Genomic DNA, 17,550 nt, shown 5'->3' on the forward strand with positions numbered 1-17,550 from the left:
GGTATGCTGGCACATGTAGTGCATAAAATAGTGGTCATTTAATGCTCTGCCTGACTTTGTCAGAGTGTATCCAAACTGATTCTCAGAAAATAAAATGCTGTATATACTTTAAGCAGCACATGGTATTCTATAGTCATTTTCTATGTGGCACATCAAACTATTGCTTCCCCTAAAACAATATCCAATAAATGTCATGTGCATATAGGATTACATCAGTACTCTGCATCATAGTCATAATCATCATCCTCTGTGTGAGATTTTCCAGTTGACACCTTAGAAACCTTCAGTTTTCGCTTACTTTCTTTGCCTTTGTCAGAAGTATAGGTTTCACACTGTCTTAGCATGGTATTAGATGACATCCACCTCTCCCCGCGGCAGTATGGTGGCTCAGCACATTGTCCTTCCTTTATGTCAGTTCCTTTATCAAGAAGCAATGTTCTGACCTTAAGAAGATGGCACGTGCAGTTCCAGGGGTTACCATCTAAGTAGAGGTGTCTCAAACGAGGTAAGGATTCTAAAACTTCATCATCTATGGAGGTGAGCTTATTGTTTCGAAGGTTCAAAACTCGAAGATGCTTTAAATGTTTTACATCATGGACTCCAACTTCATCGATCTTGTTTCCTTTGAGGTCTAACCTTGAGAGGGTAACCGGAAGCCTAAAAGTTGCAATGAAAAATATATTTTGTCAAACCTGTTTTTATTAGATTTTTGTGAAATTAGCACGTCTACATTTTTTTTTTTTTTAAAGGGATTCTACCATTAAAACCTCTTTTTTTGTGGATAAGGCGTCGGAATAGCCTTTAGAAAGTCTATTAGTCTCTTACCTTTAGATGTGATCTCCGCCGCGCCGTACCATAGAAATACCGTTTTTTACCGGTATGCAAATTAGTTCTCTGACAGCGATGGGAGCGGGCCCCTGCGCTGAAAATGCAATGGGGGCGTTCCCACTGCTGCTCGAGAACACGATCCTGCAACGCCTCTATCTTCGGCTGGATCCTCCCCTTCTCTGTCGTCTTTCTCCGACGCCTGCGCAGTTGGCTCTGCCAGTGAGACACTAGTAGAGCCAACTGTGCATGCTGGCCGGCGGCCATTTTTGGGAGGCCGCTCTTGCTCTTGAAGTTCAATGCAGGAGCAGCCTCCCAAAAATGGCCGGCATTTGCACTCGGCTCTTCTGGTGTCTCACTGGCAGAGCCAACTGCGCAGGCGTCGGAGGTGACGCAGGAGGAAGATAACAGAGAAGGGGAGGATGCAGCCGAAGGCTATTCCGACGTCTTAGCCACAAAAAAAGAGGTTTTAATGGTAGAATCCCTTTAAATGTTCTCACCTGTTAAAAACGTATATAATGTAAATAGCAGTAAGGGTGCATTCACACTGAGTAAACGCTAGCTTATTCTGAACGTAAAACACGTTCAGAATAAGCGGCGTCTAAAGCAGCTCCATTCATTTCTATGGGAGCGGGGATACGAGCGCTCCCCATAGAAATGAATGGGCTGCTTCTTTCACTCCGTGCAGTCCCATTGAAGTGAATGAAAAGTGCCGGCGTATACGGCAAGCTCTGCTCATGCCGGAGCGTACACGCCGGCACTCCCCATTCACTTCAATGGGACTGCACGGAGTGAAAGAAGCAGCCCATTCATTTCTATGGGGAGCGCTCGTATCCCCGCTCCCATAGAAATGAATGGAGCTGCTTTAGACGCCGCTTATTCTGAACGTGTTTTACGTTCAGAATAAGCTAGCGTTTACTCAGTGTGAATTCACCCTAAAGGTAATCTAATCTCCTGACTAGTGCCTATATTTTGGAGTCATGGGGCCAACACTCTTCAACTGGCACAACATCTTATGTGTAGACAGCAAGTCTATTTCTCTATTCATAACTGTCAACACATATGACACTGGGCCAGGGATTTATCAAGACTGGAGTACTGTATGCCAGTCATGATGATCCTGGTGCTGCCGGAGGATTAACCTTATGTGTGATCAGACACATACATTTCAGGCTGATGTCAATTTCAGGCATCATTTATGCCATAACACTGGCATAAATATTTGACTAATCTACCCAGCTGTGCCTAGAAGGTATTGGATAACCGTCATCTTTAAAGGGATTCTACCACTAAAACACTTTTTTTTCTAGTTACCACGTCGGAATAGCCTTTAAAAAGGCTATTCGTCTCTTACCTGAAGAAGTGCTCTCCGCCGCGCCGTTCGTTCAAAATACCGGTTTGTACCGGTATGCTAATGAGTTCTCTCGCAGCGATGGGGGCGTCCCCATCACAGGAGCAGCGATGGGGGCGTCCCCATTGCAGCTCGAAAACTCACCGCAGCGCCGCCTCTCTGGTCTTCGGTGTCCTCCCCTTGCCTCTTCAGCGTCTGTCGGACGCCTGCGCAGTATGCTCTCTGTTCGGCGAAGATTGCCGAACGTACTGCGCATGCGCGAAATTCCGGTGCCCGCACTATGGCTGGGACCGCAATTTCGCGCATGCGCAGTACGTTCGGCAATCTTCGTCGAACAGAGCGTACTGCGCAGGCGTCCGACAGTACGCTGAAGAAGCAAGGGGAGGACACCGAAGACCAGAGAGGCGGCGCTGCGGTGAGTTTTCGAGCTGCAATGGGGACGCCCCCATCGCTGCTCCTGCGATGGGGACGCCCCCATCGCTGCAAGAGAACTCATTAGCATACCGGTACAAACCGGTATTTTGAACGAACGGCGCGGCGGAGAGCACTTCTTCAGGTAAGAGACGAATAGCCTTTTTAAAGGCTATTCCGACGTGGTAACTAGAAAAAAAAGTGTTTTAGTGGTAGAATCCCTTTAAGAAGATTGCCATCACTGTAATTTACATCATGCACCTTTGTAAGAGGCTAGAGAATTTGTAACACTTCTGCTTTAGCACATTGACAGAAAAGTGCTGTGGAAGAATTACACACAGGATGTTAATAACCAAAGTCACATAAGAATAAATAAAGGACGGATACAAATAAATATAAGAACATTCAGGATTATAAGGAACCAGAAAGGTGTCAGGTAATGTCTAATAGATAAACCAAGTTGAGTTTATGTAGATCTGTTACTGTAGTAAAACATATTCATCGTAATGGTAGAGATGGCTAACTTTATCCCATCAGTCCTAGACTGGAGAGGTTCCATTTCTCTCCATTTTTAGGGAATGAGCCATTTAGTGGTCTGTTGTACCACCCTCATGGCAAAGTTTAAAAGTCTTAAAGGGGTTTTCCAGGATAGAAAATATAGATGACCTAGCCTTAGAATTATATCACTTGGGAAGGAACGGGACAGCTCTTCAAGCACTATGAGCTATGTATTGGTATGTAGAAAACTATCTCTATATAAATATATATTTCAGCTTACAATGTACTGGCGTATAGAGATAAATTTCCATTAGAGATAAGCGAGTAGTATTCGAAACGGCAGTTTTGAATAGCACGCACCCATAGGAATGAATGGAGCCGGCCGGCACGCAGACAGGGCCGGCGTCCTGCCGCTTAACCCCCTGCCAGTTGCGTCCATTCATTCCTATGGGTGCGTGCTATTCGAAAATGCCGTTTCGAATACTACTCGCTAATCTCTATATATCACTCTATATACCAATGCATTATATAGGGAGCAAAATATACTATTGAGAGAGAAAAGTGAAAAAGTAAAGAGGAAAAACTGCCATTGAAGACAATAGAGCTTGTGGCTCAAGTCAGGAGGGAGACAGCTTAGTGTACTTTGTATGTATCATGACCTGGTTTCAATCCCTTCCTTATATCTGTTCTGGAGGTATCTGCTCAGATTATCTATCTATCTATGTACTAATATATATATATATATATATATATATATATATATATATATATATATATATACAGTCCTATGAAAAAGTTTGGGCACCCCTATTAATCTTAATCATTTTTAGTTCTAAATATTTTGGTATTTGCAACAGCCATTTCAGTTTGATATATCTAATAACTGATGGACACAGTAATATTTCAGGATTGAAATGAGGTTTATTGTACTAACAGAAAATGTGCAATATGCATTAAACCAAAATTTGACCGGTGCAAAAGTATGAGCACCTCAACAGAAAAGTGACATTAATATTTAGTACATCCTCCTTTTGCAAAGATAACAGCCTCTAGTCACTTCCTGTAGCTTTTAATCAGTTCCTGGATCCTGGATAAAGGTATTTTGGACAAACAATTCAAGTTCAGTTAAGTTAGATGGTCGCCGAGCATGGACAGCCCGCTTCAAATCATCCCACAGATGTTCAATGATATTCAAGTCTGGGGACTGGGATGGCCATTCCAGAACATTGTAATTGTTCCTCTGCATGAATGCCTGAGGATTTGGAGCGGTGTTTTGGATCATTGTCTTGCTGAAATATCCATCCCCGGCGTAACTTCAACTTCGTCACTGATTCTTGAACATTATTCTCAAGAATCTGCTGATACTGAGTGGAATCCATGCGACCCTCAACTTTAACAAGATTCCCGATGCCGGCATTGGCCACACAGCCCCAAAGCATGATGGAACCTCCACCAAATTTTACAGTGGGTAGCATGTGTTTTTCTTGGAATGCTGTTTCTTTTTGGACGCCATGCATAACGCGTTTTTTTATAACCAAACAACTCAATTTTTGTTTCCAAAATGAAGCTGCCTTGTCCAAATGTGCTTTTTCATACCTCAGGCAACTCTATTTGTGGCGTACGTGCAGAAACGGCTTCTTTCTCATCACTCTCCCATACAGCTTCTATTTGTGCAAAGTGCGCTGTATAGTTGACCGATGCACAGTGACACCATCTGCAGCAAGATGATGCTGCAGCTCTTTGGAGGTGGTCTGTGGATTGTCCTTGACTGTTCTCACCATTCTTCTTCTCTGCCTTTCTGATATTTTTCTTGGCCTGCCACTTCTGGGCTTAACAAGAACTGTCCCTATGGTCTTCCATTTCCTTACTATGTTCCTCACAGTGGAAACTGACAGGTTAAATCTCTGAGACAGCTTTTTGTATCCTTCCGCTGAACAACTATGTTGAACAATCTTTGTTTTCAGATCATTTGAGAGTTGTTTTGAGTAGCCCATGATGCCACTCTTCAGAGGAGATTCAAATAGTAGAACAACTTGCAATTGGCCACCTTAAATACCTTTTCTCATGATTGGATACACCTGGCTATGAAGTTCAAAGCTCACTGAGGTTACAAAACCAATTTTGTGCTTCAGTAAGTCAGTAAAAAGTAGTTAGGAGTATTCAAATCAATAAAATGATAAGGGTGCCCATACTTTTGCACCGGTCAAATTTTGGTTTAATGCATATTGCGCATTTTCTGTTAGTACAATAAACCTCATTTCAATCCTGAAATATTACTGTGTCCATCAGTTAGTAGATATATCAAACTGAAATGGCTGTTGCAAACACCAAAATATTTAGAACTAAAAATGATTAAGATTAATAGGGGTGCCCAAACTTTTTCATAGGACTATATATATATATATATATATATATATATATATATATATATATATATATATATATATATATAGTGAGAAGGTGACAGGCAGAGTGCTGGAGTCCTGCTATATCAGCCCCAGATTCCTGACTTGTGTGGTCTAGTGCAGGTCTGGAATAGGTTTTAGCCCCAGATGTGGGTCCTGAGGCTTATTACTGGCCCATAAAAGACTGTAGAGCCTGCACTTCAGGGTAGATCCTGGGAGCGAGTGGAGGTGCCTGGGTCTGTCCTGGAGAGCTGAGTTGGTGAGACCAAATTGGGACTTATTTATTATTTGTTTGTGTGGCTGGAAGTAAGCCACACGTACAGTTAGCCTCATTCTGTATTGGATAGAGCTCGGACGAGCAGGAATTTTGTTTTGCCTGATGTTAAGGCTGTATTTTATTTTGCTTATTTTTGTGCCTGACCAAGATTTATTTATTTATTTAGCTGTTTTTACTAAATAAACCTGTTTGCACCAGATTTTGTGTCCCTGTCTCTGACTGGCTGGGTCTGCACCATTGCTGCTACCGAGCTACCTTTCCCACAATAGATAGATATGATTTGAATGTAGCCTGAGTAAAGTAACATAGAGATATTTGGTATCACTGTAACCAGTGGCGTAACTAGGAATGGCAGGGCCCCGTGGCGAACTTTTGACATGGGCCCCCCCCCCAACCGACACCGACGTCGAAGACCTCGACTGACCCTCTCCTCCACACTCTATTATGTCCCTTAGTGGCCCCTGCACACAGTATTATGCCCCATAGTGGCCCCTACACACAGTATTATCCCCCATAGTGGCCCCTGCACACAGTAAAATGTCCCTTACTGGCCCCTGCACACAGTATTATGTCCCTTACTGGCCCCTGCACACAGTATCATCCCCAATAGTGTCCCCTGCACACACATCTATTATACCCCATAGTGGACACCCATAAACAATTATTATACTCTGGGGTCTTTTCAGACCCCAGAGTATAATAATCGGAGACCCGGGGGAATAAAAACATAAAAAATGACCCGGGGGAATAAAAACATAAAAAATTACTGTTTCTTACCTGTCCCCTGGATCCTACGCTGTCTTCTCCGCTGCTGTGCTTCTGAAACGACGTCACATGACCCGGGCCGCAGGCCGGGTTCATGTGACGTCAGAGACGTCAGAAAGGAGGCCTGGCAGGATCGTGGAGAGGTAAGTAACAGTGTTTGTTACATTCCCTTACCTCTCCCTGCAAAGACCCCCGAGTATAATGATAGTATTTGTGGGGCCCGCGGTGTTACTTACCGATCCCGGCCCAGCCAGGATCGGCAAGTGAATAGGGCCCATAACAGCCTATTAAAAAAAAAAAAAAAAAAACGCAGCGGTAGCGGCTGTCACTGGGCCCCCTAATGGCCCAGGCCCTGTGGCAGCTGCCTCCGCTGCCTCTACGGTTGTTACGCCCCTGCCAACATGTTTTATGCCTTCAGGTGGGTTCACAAACGTTTTACCAACACTACAATATACCATAGGTCAAAGTCATAGCAAACTCTGTAGCATGGCAAGATGAGGACTACTCATGCTTAGTTACTCCACTCATTATTAAGCCCATATAGATTGTTATCCAGCTTTCCCAGTTTGATAAATTTGCTTAGCTATGCAGATGGCAGGTCACATGACTAGAATGCCATTGCTTTAGGAAACCTGGGCCACCACAACTCTCTATGGGAACAATAACAGCGGCCATTTGGTTTGCCACCCAGCTTTGCCAGATACAGATAATGAACTTGGCATAAGTGGGTGACATCAGGGATCTCCCACACTATATATAAACCAAAACAAACTCTGTTGCAAGCAGCAGTCCTTCAACTGAGTCTGTCTCTAGCTGTCTCTAATTAAAAAACATCATATTTGAGTAGGGGGCTTAGAGCTATTGAGACACCAGATGCCTTCTTAAATGGGTTGTCCCACGTCGCATACTCACCAGTCTTCGTTGCTCTAAAATCTTCTGTCTTCCGGCTTTGTTGCGTCATTGGTGGGTGGGGTCACATATGCAAAGCCAAGCGGCGAGATGCCGCTGGCCCTGCGTGCGCGCTCATAGACCAGTCTAGCCTTCACAATGCGAATACAGACCCGACATCCGCCTCTCTCTATTACAGCGGATGCTGGGTCTGTATTCGCATTGTGAAGGCTAGACTGATGTATGAGTGTGCACGCAGGGTCAGCGGCATCACGCCGCTTGGCTTTGCATATGTGAATACAAACCCGGCATCCACTGTTATAGAGAGGCGGATGCCGGGAAGGGTTAGACGCCGGCACAGGTGCCTACGACATTGCTATGCTCCTGCCCTGCATGAAGCCAGCAGCGGCAGAAGCGATGCTGTTATTCCGCTCCTCCGCCCCCCCCCCCCCTCCGGAATAGCAGCATTGCTCCTGCCGCTGCTGGCTTCATGCAGGGCAGAAGCATAGCGTTGTTGCAGGCATCTGTGCTGGCGTCTTAACTGTCCCCGGCATCCGCCTCTCTATTACAGTGGATGCCGGGTTTGTATTGGCAGCCCCTTCCCCCCTAAAGGGTAAACTACCCCCCCCCCCCCTCCAGGCTCGCTCCTGTGCACTTAGCCCCTCCTCCCTCCCCCCTCAGAGCAGCAGATACATCACTTGACTTATGACCAGATAAGTCATGGGATGTGTCCCAAAAAAATGAATAAAGTAAGATAGTGAACAAACAAAGCAGTTTTGCTGAAGCAGTGTATTTAGGAAAAGTCTTACATTCACATTATCAAGCAGTATAGATAGGATCCTTGTGATGGGACAACTCCTTTAATGGAGATGCCATTTAGGATAATGAACTAACATTTAATATAGCCTGCATACAAAGATAAAGGAGCATTGGCACTTAAGAAGTTAACTCCTCAGTTGCATCTGTCACCACGGTAACTGCAGCTACTCACAACCAATAGGATCGCAGGATTCCAGTTTGAAAAATGCAATTGCCTGTAGTCAGTTATTACTAGGCGGTAATGCAAAGATAAGGAGCATTGGCACTTAAGAGGTTAACTCCTCAGCTGCATCTGTCACCACGGTAACTGCAGCCACTTACAACCAATAGGATTGCAGCATTTCAGTTAGAAAAATACAGTTGGCTGCAGTCAGTTATTACTAAGCACTGAGAGAGGACGGACGTTACGTGATCGGCTCTGCTCACTGCCCTGACAACTTGTGGAGGTTTTTGGTAAGAAACCAGGATCGAATCCTAACACTGAACACCTTACAACTGATCATCAGAGCAAACATTATATGTAACTGCTGGAAGAAGGGTAATGGTTGTTGGTGCCAGAAAGGCTGGTCTGAGTATTTCAGAAACTGCTGATCTACTGGGATTTTCACGCACAACCATCTCTAGGGTTTACAGAGAATGGTCCGAAAAAGAAAAAACATCCAGTGAGCGGCAGTTCTGTGGGCGGAAATGCGTTGTTGATGCCAGAGGTCAGAGGAGAATGGCCAGACTGGTTCGAGCTGATAGAAAGGCAACAGTGACTCAAATAGCCACCCGTTACAACCAAGGTAGCCAGAAGAGCATCTCTGAACGCACAGTACGTTGAACTTTGAGGCAGATGGGCTACAGCAGCAGAAGACCACACCGGGTGCCACTCCTTTCAGCTAAGAACAGGAAACTGAGGCTACAATTTGCACAAGCTCATCGAAATTGGACAATTGAAGATTGGAAAAACGTTGCCTGGTCTGATGAGTCTCGATTTCTGCTGCGACATTCAGATGGTAGGGTCAGAATTTGGCGTCAACAACATGAAAGCATGGATCCATCCTGCCTTGTATCAATGGTTCAGGCTGGTGGTGGTGGTGTCATGGTGTGGGGAATATTTTCTTGGCACTCTTTGGGCCCCTTGGTACCAATTGAGCATCGTTGCAACGCCAAAGCCTACCTGAGTATTGTTGCTGACCATGTCCATCCCTTTATGACCACAATGTACCCAACATCTGATGGCTACTTTCAGCAGGATAATGCGCCATGTCATAAAGCTGGAATCATCTCAGACTGGTTTCTTGAACATGACAATGAGTTCACTGTACTCCAATGGCCTCCACAGTCACCAGATCTCAATCCAATAGAGCATCTTTGGGATGTGGTGGAACGGGAGATTCGCATCATGGATGTGCAGCCGACAAATCTGCGGCAACTGTGTGATGCCATCATGTCAATATGGACCAAAATCTCTGAGGAATGCTTCCAGCACCTTGTTGAATCTATGCCATGAAGAATTGAGGCTGTTCTGAAGGCAAAAGGGGGTCCAACCCGTTACTAGCATGGTGTACCTAATAAAGTGGCCGGTGAGTGTATATGTTTGTACATTGCATCTTTTATATATTCTTGTGTATGTATTTGTAATGTCTATGTTTTGTACAAGTATATATGTGTGTCTGTATACCCATATGTGTGTACATATGTGAGCACTGTTTATACACATGTATAAGTTGTATATGGTTGTGTAATGTGTGTGTGCGTAATCTGTATATGTGTGCAGAATGTTTAATGTGAATGCATTTGTATATAGGTGTCTGTAATGTGTGTAAGATGTGTGTGTATAAGGCTGTGTTCATATTTGCATTGTCCCTTGTCCTGCTCAGTCAAAACAGCAGAACAACTAAATTACTGGCAGTGTCACATCCATTACATGACAGACACCAATGTCACCCCACAGACCTCATTGACTTATAATGGGGTCTGATGGATTTTCGGTCATAATGTCCATCAGTATAAAGGAAAAAAAATTGTGCAGCATGCCATGCTATTTATTCCAGCAATTATGATAACAGAGGCTCCAATACAGATATGTACATAGACTAATATGTATATCTGTGTATCAGGTGTACATGTGTCCATAATATGTATATACGTGTGTGTGTATTTTATACAGGCTGTATGCTAAGAAGAGATCTAGGCAATATCTCAGAAGGTTTTTTTATTTTTGGTTATATTTCTGCTATATATCTCAGTGTTTGATAGATTTTATCGTAAGTCTTAGTCATGCTTTGATACAATGAGGTAGATAATTCATTGTCCATGTACCCAGTGAGTGTGTTTATGTGCAGAAAAGTCAGCATTAGATTATATGTGTTTGTGGACAATTTGCCCATTTTATCAATGATGATGGTACTTTGGTATTATGACATCAGGCCTACATAGGTCATCTACAGTATGTTCTGACATTATGTGAGTGCTGATATTACCCACAATATGGATGGGACAAATGTGGGTGGGTTGTACTGCAGTAGTCATTATTAGTTCAGATCTGTAGGTTAGATGTACATTTGGTCATATGTATGAATATTTTGTATATTTTTTATTACACTGCTCTGCACGGTGCTCTGATTTGGTTGTCAGAACAAATGTTAGTGTCAGTACATGAAGGGTGCACGTTCTGTGAGGGACTGACCACCTCCCCACTAGATTCAGTAGAAGAAAGCAAACAGATCCGCACTGCAAAGAGGTTCTGCTTCTTAATAATGTAATTATGTTATATATACAATGTTTTAGGTTAATTTCCTTTGTCAGGTAATTACATACATGTTGTGTTAGAAAGGAAGATGAGTAATAGGAGTAGTCTGGTCATTTAGTTTTGTAAAGCGTTTGTTCAGTCACCTTGGTATCAGATCATAGATGTAGATCAGTCGGCATGAGATCCTAGGCGGTGGGGTGGTGAACCCTCAAATGTATATAAAGAGAACGGCAGGATCTGGTTGGTGGTAATGTTCTGTGTATTGTTCGTTCTCTGATGAGCTAAGAGATTTTGCTCTATAGGTTTTAGTGTGAGTGTCATTGGTATAGACACCAGTCTTTAATGTTAATTTATTTAAACTTATATTTTAGGCTTTTTGCTTCTTGTTTGTTGTATTTGGGCATCTAAGTGGGGTTGCTTGCCCCCCGCACCAGTTCCAATGGTAAAGGTGTATAGCAGGATGAGCCTGATACACAAAGGTACTCCTGAAAAGTTGGAGGAAATTACTTATACAATAATAAATAGTCCATGTTCGATAATAATAATAATAAGCAGCCATCATTACATAAAACCCATAATGCTGTATAAACTATAATCCTGGATCTCTATTAAGGACATACCTGTATATATGTATGTACACGTGAGAGAGGTATGTGAATGATGGCTGGTTCCAAATCTATGTCTTGTATAGGAGCCCCCTGCTGTCAGTATCCTCCTCCATATATATAGTCATGACTGTAGTAAAAGTTATGTAATAGGTATTAATGTATGCAGAAAATGTGACATGATATCAAGTAGTGTGAATGAAATTTGTATCTCTAAATATAGTATATGTAAGATGTACAGTATTTAATGTACTGTATGTAGTTCCACTCATGTAATAAATACCTCTAGAAATATATGTGTATTTCTGAAAATATTGCCCACTTATGTACATTACTAGGTATTTTTATGTAAAGTGTGTGTGTTTACAGTATATAAATGGTTATACAATATATAGATAGATTGATACATAGAGAGAAATGTATATAGTTGTGTCTGATGTAATTAATATCTCTATATACATATAGCCCTGTCTGAAAATATTGTCCACTTATGTACATTAATAGGTATCGTTATGTAAAGCGTGTATGCACAGTATATAAGTCTATATACAGTATATCGATAGATGCATAGATATATAGATATAGATATATGATACATAGAGAGAAATGTATATAAATTATTTAGATGTTTATGAAATAAATGTCTCTGATGTAATTAATATCTGTATATAAAATATAGTTTGTATGTACTGTAGAGATATATATATATATATATATATATATATATATATATATATATATATTTATATTTAGGCATGTCTGTTCATAGTGCTGCCTTTTGTAAGTCACTAGAAATAGTATATATGAGGTGTGTATATCATATATACTGTATAAGTATACATATATAGACTTTTTGCTCTATTGATACAGTTGAAATCTGAAACACTCTGTGCCACAGTGTAGATAATGTGTTATGTGTAATGCCTAACTTTTGTACAGTATATGTATATCTGTTAGATAATAGAATTGTGTAATAAGAATCTCCACATGCAGTGTTTCTAAAGAATACATTTGTGCTCAAATTTTACATGATATTCATGAGCCCATCGACCATTTGGGTGGTCATTTTATGATGGGTCCCTACACTAACACTTTATATATAGGGCAGGAGATAACCTTCTTATATACTCACTCTGTTACAGTGTAGTCAGTAAGAATGTGATCTCTGGGGTCTTATCTAGAGGGGGAGTACATCATTTATTGTACAATTAAAGTCTTAGGGTAGGGACCCATCTGAATGAGGTCGCCTTGACGTGGCAGTTGGGCTCACACAGTTCAGCAAACTGTGTCCTAAGAACCTCACATTTACTACTGTAGGCAGTGATACATGAAAGTCTAGTTGAGCAACTTAAAGTGTAATAGAAACTCACTGGTCGGAATATGTTCTAGACTCTGAATGGTTTCTCTAGAAACTATTCTGTTTTATTAGTTCTTCTCTAATCTATTTACTCTTCCTCCATTCATTTACCTTCTAGCTTGAGTTAAAGAAATATTCAACTTAAAAACATTCATTAAATATTCACTGGGTAGATGGCAAATATATTGGTTGAGGTCCAAGTCTGGTAAAGTCACCAGTCCAGTCCAGTGGCGTAACTAGGAATGGCGGGGCCCCGTGGTGAACTTCTTATTTGGGCTCCCCCAACCGACACCGACGTCGAAGACCTCAACCGACCCCCTCCTCCGCACTCTATTATGTCCCTTAGTAAGTCCTGCACACAGTATTATGTCCCATAGTGGCCCCTGCACACAGTATTATATCCCTTACTGGCCACTGCACATACTATTATGCCCCATAGTGGCCCCTGCACACAGTATTATCCCCCATAGTGGCCCCTGCACACAGTATTATGTCCCTTACTGGCCCCTGCACACAGTATTATCCCCCATAGTGGCCCCTGCACACAGTATTATGTCTCTTACTGTCCCCTGCACACAGTATTATGTCCCTTACTGGCCCCTGCACACAGTATTATGTCCCTTACTGGCCCCTGCACACAGTATTATGTCCCTTACTGGCCCCTGCACACAGTATTATCCCCCATAGTGGCCCCTGCACACAGTATTATACCCCATAGTGTTCCCTGCACACAGTATTATCCCCCATAGTGTCCCCTGCACACAGTATTATCCCCCATAGTGTCCCCTGCACACAGTATTATACCCCATAGTGGACACCCATAACCAATTATTATACTCTGGGGTCTTTTCAGACCCCAGAGTATAATAATCGGAGACCCGGGGGAATAAAAACATAAAAAATTACTGTTTCTTCCTGTCCCCGGCTCCTACGCTGTCTTCTCCACTGGCGTCCTTATGAAATGACGTCAGACGTCACATGACCCGGACACAGGCCGGGTTCATGTGACGTCAGAGACGTCAGAAAGGAGGCCTGGCAGGATCGTGGAGAGGTAATTAACACTGTTTGTTATGTTCCTTACCTCTTCTGATCCGCCGATCATTATACTCGGGGGTCTGTGCAGACTGATAGTATTATAATGATAGTATTATAATGATAGTATTTGTGGGGCCCGCAGTGTCACTTACTGATCCCGGCCCAGCCAGGATCGGCAAGTGAATAGGGCCCGTAACGGCCTATTTAAAAAAAACAACAAAAAACGCAGCGGTAGCGGGCCCCCTAATGGCCCGGGCCCTGTGGCAGCCGCCTCCGCTGCCTCTATGGTAGTTACGCCCCTGACTGTAACCATTACAAATCACACAATAAAATGAATACAATATTTAACATATCGATAACTAAATAGCATAAATAAAAATGGCACAATTGTTTATTTTATTTTAGATCTACTATTCTGTGGGTCTGCTATTATTATTATATGGGATCTGAATATATGTAGCAATCCACTTTTCTTAGGGCTAGTTCACACGGGGACATGGACGCTGATTTTGACAGCAGATTTTGCGGCCAAATCAGCGTCCATACAATGTCCACACTATGTGAACTGCTCCCGCCGCGACCATCAAATGAATGAGCCGATATGGAGGGCGCTGCGGCTGGGCGGAAGCCGCGGCTCATCGCGAGCGGCTTCCGCCTGAAAGATAGGTCATGTCGCTTCTTTTTCTGCTAGCGAGCTAGCAGAAAAAAAAAGCGAGCAGTTCACATAGGGATACATTGTATGGACGCTGATTTGGCCGCGAAATCCGCTGTCAAAATCAGCGTCCATGTCCCCGTGTGAACTAGGCCTTAAGGCCACTCCCCTTGAAAGACCACTCCTTTTGCAAATCACTCAGTGAATGGCTGTCCCAGTTTGATGTCTCTATAGGTCAGGCATTTATGGACTTGGTGAGGCCTAATGTGTTTGTTTATTAATAGTTATGTCATCTAGGGCATTTATTCCCAAATTGTAGGTCTTTGAAGTGAACAACAGGAGACGGCTCCTGGCTGCGAACCAAGAACTCATTTAAACCTGCCCCCCTAATGACAAAGGAGGTGTAATAGGGTTTCTGACTGTCTACACACTGGACAGCAGTAATTTGTAAGGAGCAGTTTTAGTGAGTGGATCCAAATGATCCAGCTCACTATGAAGAGCCGAGGCTCCCATCTCTATTGCAAATGGACTAAAAGTTTATATGCCTCGTAACATATAGCACTGTTTTAAATGGTGCCAACTAGGTAAGGGTGCTATTACAGATTGTGCCCTGGGGCCCACAAGTTGCACCTCTGATACTTCTTCTCTCTTACTGATACTTCATCTGGGTTGGTTAGCTTACTTTCAACCAATATTTTGCACCAAAATTTGTGGCATTGAAGCCATGCTTTTTCCTAAACTGAAACAGTGGGACAGATTAATTGATAATGTCTCAAATAAAGACAGCGTATATAGAGGGGAAAGACAGAAGATGCGTCAAACTTATAACAGTGGCCCATGCTATGTGATAGATGTGGTTCACCGTTACAGATGTGTTAAAGAGGACTTTTCACCACCTCCACCAACTCCAGTTCTTTGTATCATGTAAGAGGTGCTGCTCCACTAATTCCAGCATAATTGGAATTTTTTCTTCAGACCCGACTGTTCCTGAGCAATCAGTGCAGTTAGTTTCAGTGCCTGACTCTCTAGACCAGGGGTAGGCAACCTTTTTTGTTCGGCGTGCCGATTTAAATAAAAAAAATCAAAGATGAGGTCCTCGGAGTGCCGGACAATAATTGTAAAGCTGATGACACCTACACTAAAGTCATATAGCACAAACCACAACATAGGGGTGCTGTCATACTGCGCTCCCAGCCACATGCGCTTACTACTATTTGCCTGGATACACATGTTCTTTTCCATTAGAAGCAATGTAACACATGTAACCCACAATTAGTGGTAATGTATGTGACTGGGAGCAGAGTAAGGTCATACCTGTAAAGCGCTGACACACAATGTACTTGGATGCTCCATCCAGTCCCTTGGCCCTTCAGTTTTCTGTAAGTGAAACAGATTAATTTCAGTCACTTTTAGTTCCTGGTGGTGCAGTAACCGCAAAACCCTAGCCAGGAATTAATGGGTGTCACACTTACACCAAAGTGACCGCACTGGTGCCCAGGAACTGGATTGGGCTATAATTGCATCTAGTTACAGTGTCACCACCCAATAGAATCACACCAAGTCTGAGGCCCCACATTACAAAAATGCAGCTTTTTTTTGTTGCAGATTTAGCTGCGTTTTTTTTCCGTCAAAGCCAAGAATGGCTAGAAAAGGATCGGGAAATATATAGAAAGCTTCTTATATGTCTCCCTCCTGCTCAATCTACTCCAGGCTTCGTCTCAAAAAACACAGCAAAATCTGCAACAAAAAAAAAGCTGTTTCTGCAACGTGGGGCTTTAGCCTAAGGCTGAGGCCCCCACGTTGTGAGAACACAGCTTTTCTGTTGAATATTTTGCTGCGTTTTTCTGAGCCTAAGGGCTCGTTCACATCTGCGCCCGGTCTCCGTTCTGCAGGTTTCCGTTTCCTGCACAAAACAGAGGCAGGAGACGGAAACCTGCAGGTCGTGAGCGTCGGTGAGCGTTTTATGCTCTCCGCCGCAAAACCGTTTTTTTTAAATCGGACACAGAGTCGGACATGCAGTACTCTGTGTCCGATTTTAAAAACCGGACATTTTGGCCCAGATACACAGCCACAAAAAATTGCTGTATATATGGGTCAATTGAAATGTATAGGTCTGTACTCTTATCCAAAGTTGTGGATAAAAAGTCTGGTCATGTATATTACAGCTTAGTAACTCATATTAATAGCAGTTAACCCCATCATGTCCCTCACATTAACCAACTGTGTGCTTTACATAAGGGACACTGATATGTGAGACATATGGAGGTAATAAGTGAATATCTTCATTATATAGATCCTTTATTAGTACCTCCATATGTCTCATACATCAGTAACCCTTATGTGAGCCACACAGGGTTAATGTGAGGGACATGATGGAGTTAACTGTTATTAATGTGAGGCACATGGAGTTACTAAAACTAAATTAATAACCCCAAATGCCTGACAGTAATAAGAATAGTTAGTAACACACGTACCTGGTGTTTTTACTTTCACTTTGCTTCTCTCCTCAGGTGTAGCAGCAGGTCCAGGGAGCCCTTATCCTGTGCAGTGAGAGGCTGAGAGGCTCATCTCTGATTGGTGGCAGGGAGGGAAGGGGGCGTGTCCTACACCTCGGCTTTAGCCGAGCTTCTGAAAGGACGCTCTCTCTCTCAATTTAGTGCATGAAGGTTGCAGGCTGGCTGCCGTGCCAGAAAAATATGCCTCGCGTGCCACTCTTGGCACGCGTGTCAGGGGTTGCCGACCCCTGCTCTAGACTCTCAAGTGGGTAGTTTCAGGCACAAGCAGGCTAGGGAACGTGACACAGAGCTCCAATCAGAGGCAGACATTGCTCCTTTTGAACCTATCCTAAAAAATACATGTAATTTTTACAACACAGTGAAGGCAGCAAAAAAACTGTTAGATCGTGCTATTAGGAAGTACAATTTG

At 43.0% G+C, this 17,550-nt stretch overlaps 1 protein-coding gene across 1 annotated transcript in view; it reads right to left on the minus strand.

The window, feature by feature from the left end:
• Nucleotides 1–212: 212 nt before the first annotated feature.
• LOC142197631 (nephrocan-like) overlaps nucleotides 213–17,550 on the minus strand; it is a 33,234-nt gene continuing 15,896 nt past the window's right edge. The window contains exon 3 of the mRNA XM_075268093.1: nucleotides 213–657. Coding sequence (XP_075124194.1) covers nucleotides 213–657 — 445 coding nt within the window. The remainder of the gene's footprint in view (nucleotides 658–17,550) is intronic.

This window comes from Leptodactylus fuscus, chromosome 3, assembly GCF_031893055.1.
Source record: "Leptodactylus fuscus isolate aLepFus1 chromosome 3, aLepFus1.hap2, whole genome shotgun sequence".
Lineage (NCBI taxonomy): Eukaryota > Metazoa > Chordata > Amphibia > Anura > Leptodactylidae > Leptodactylus > Leptodactylus fuscus.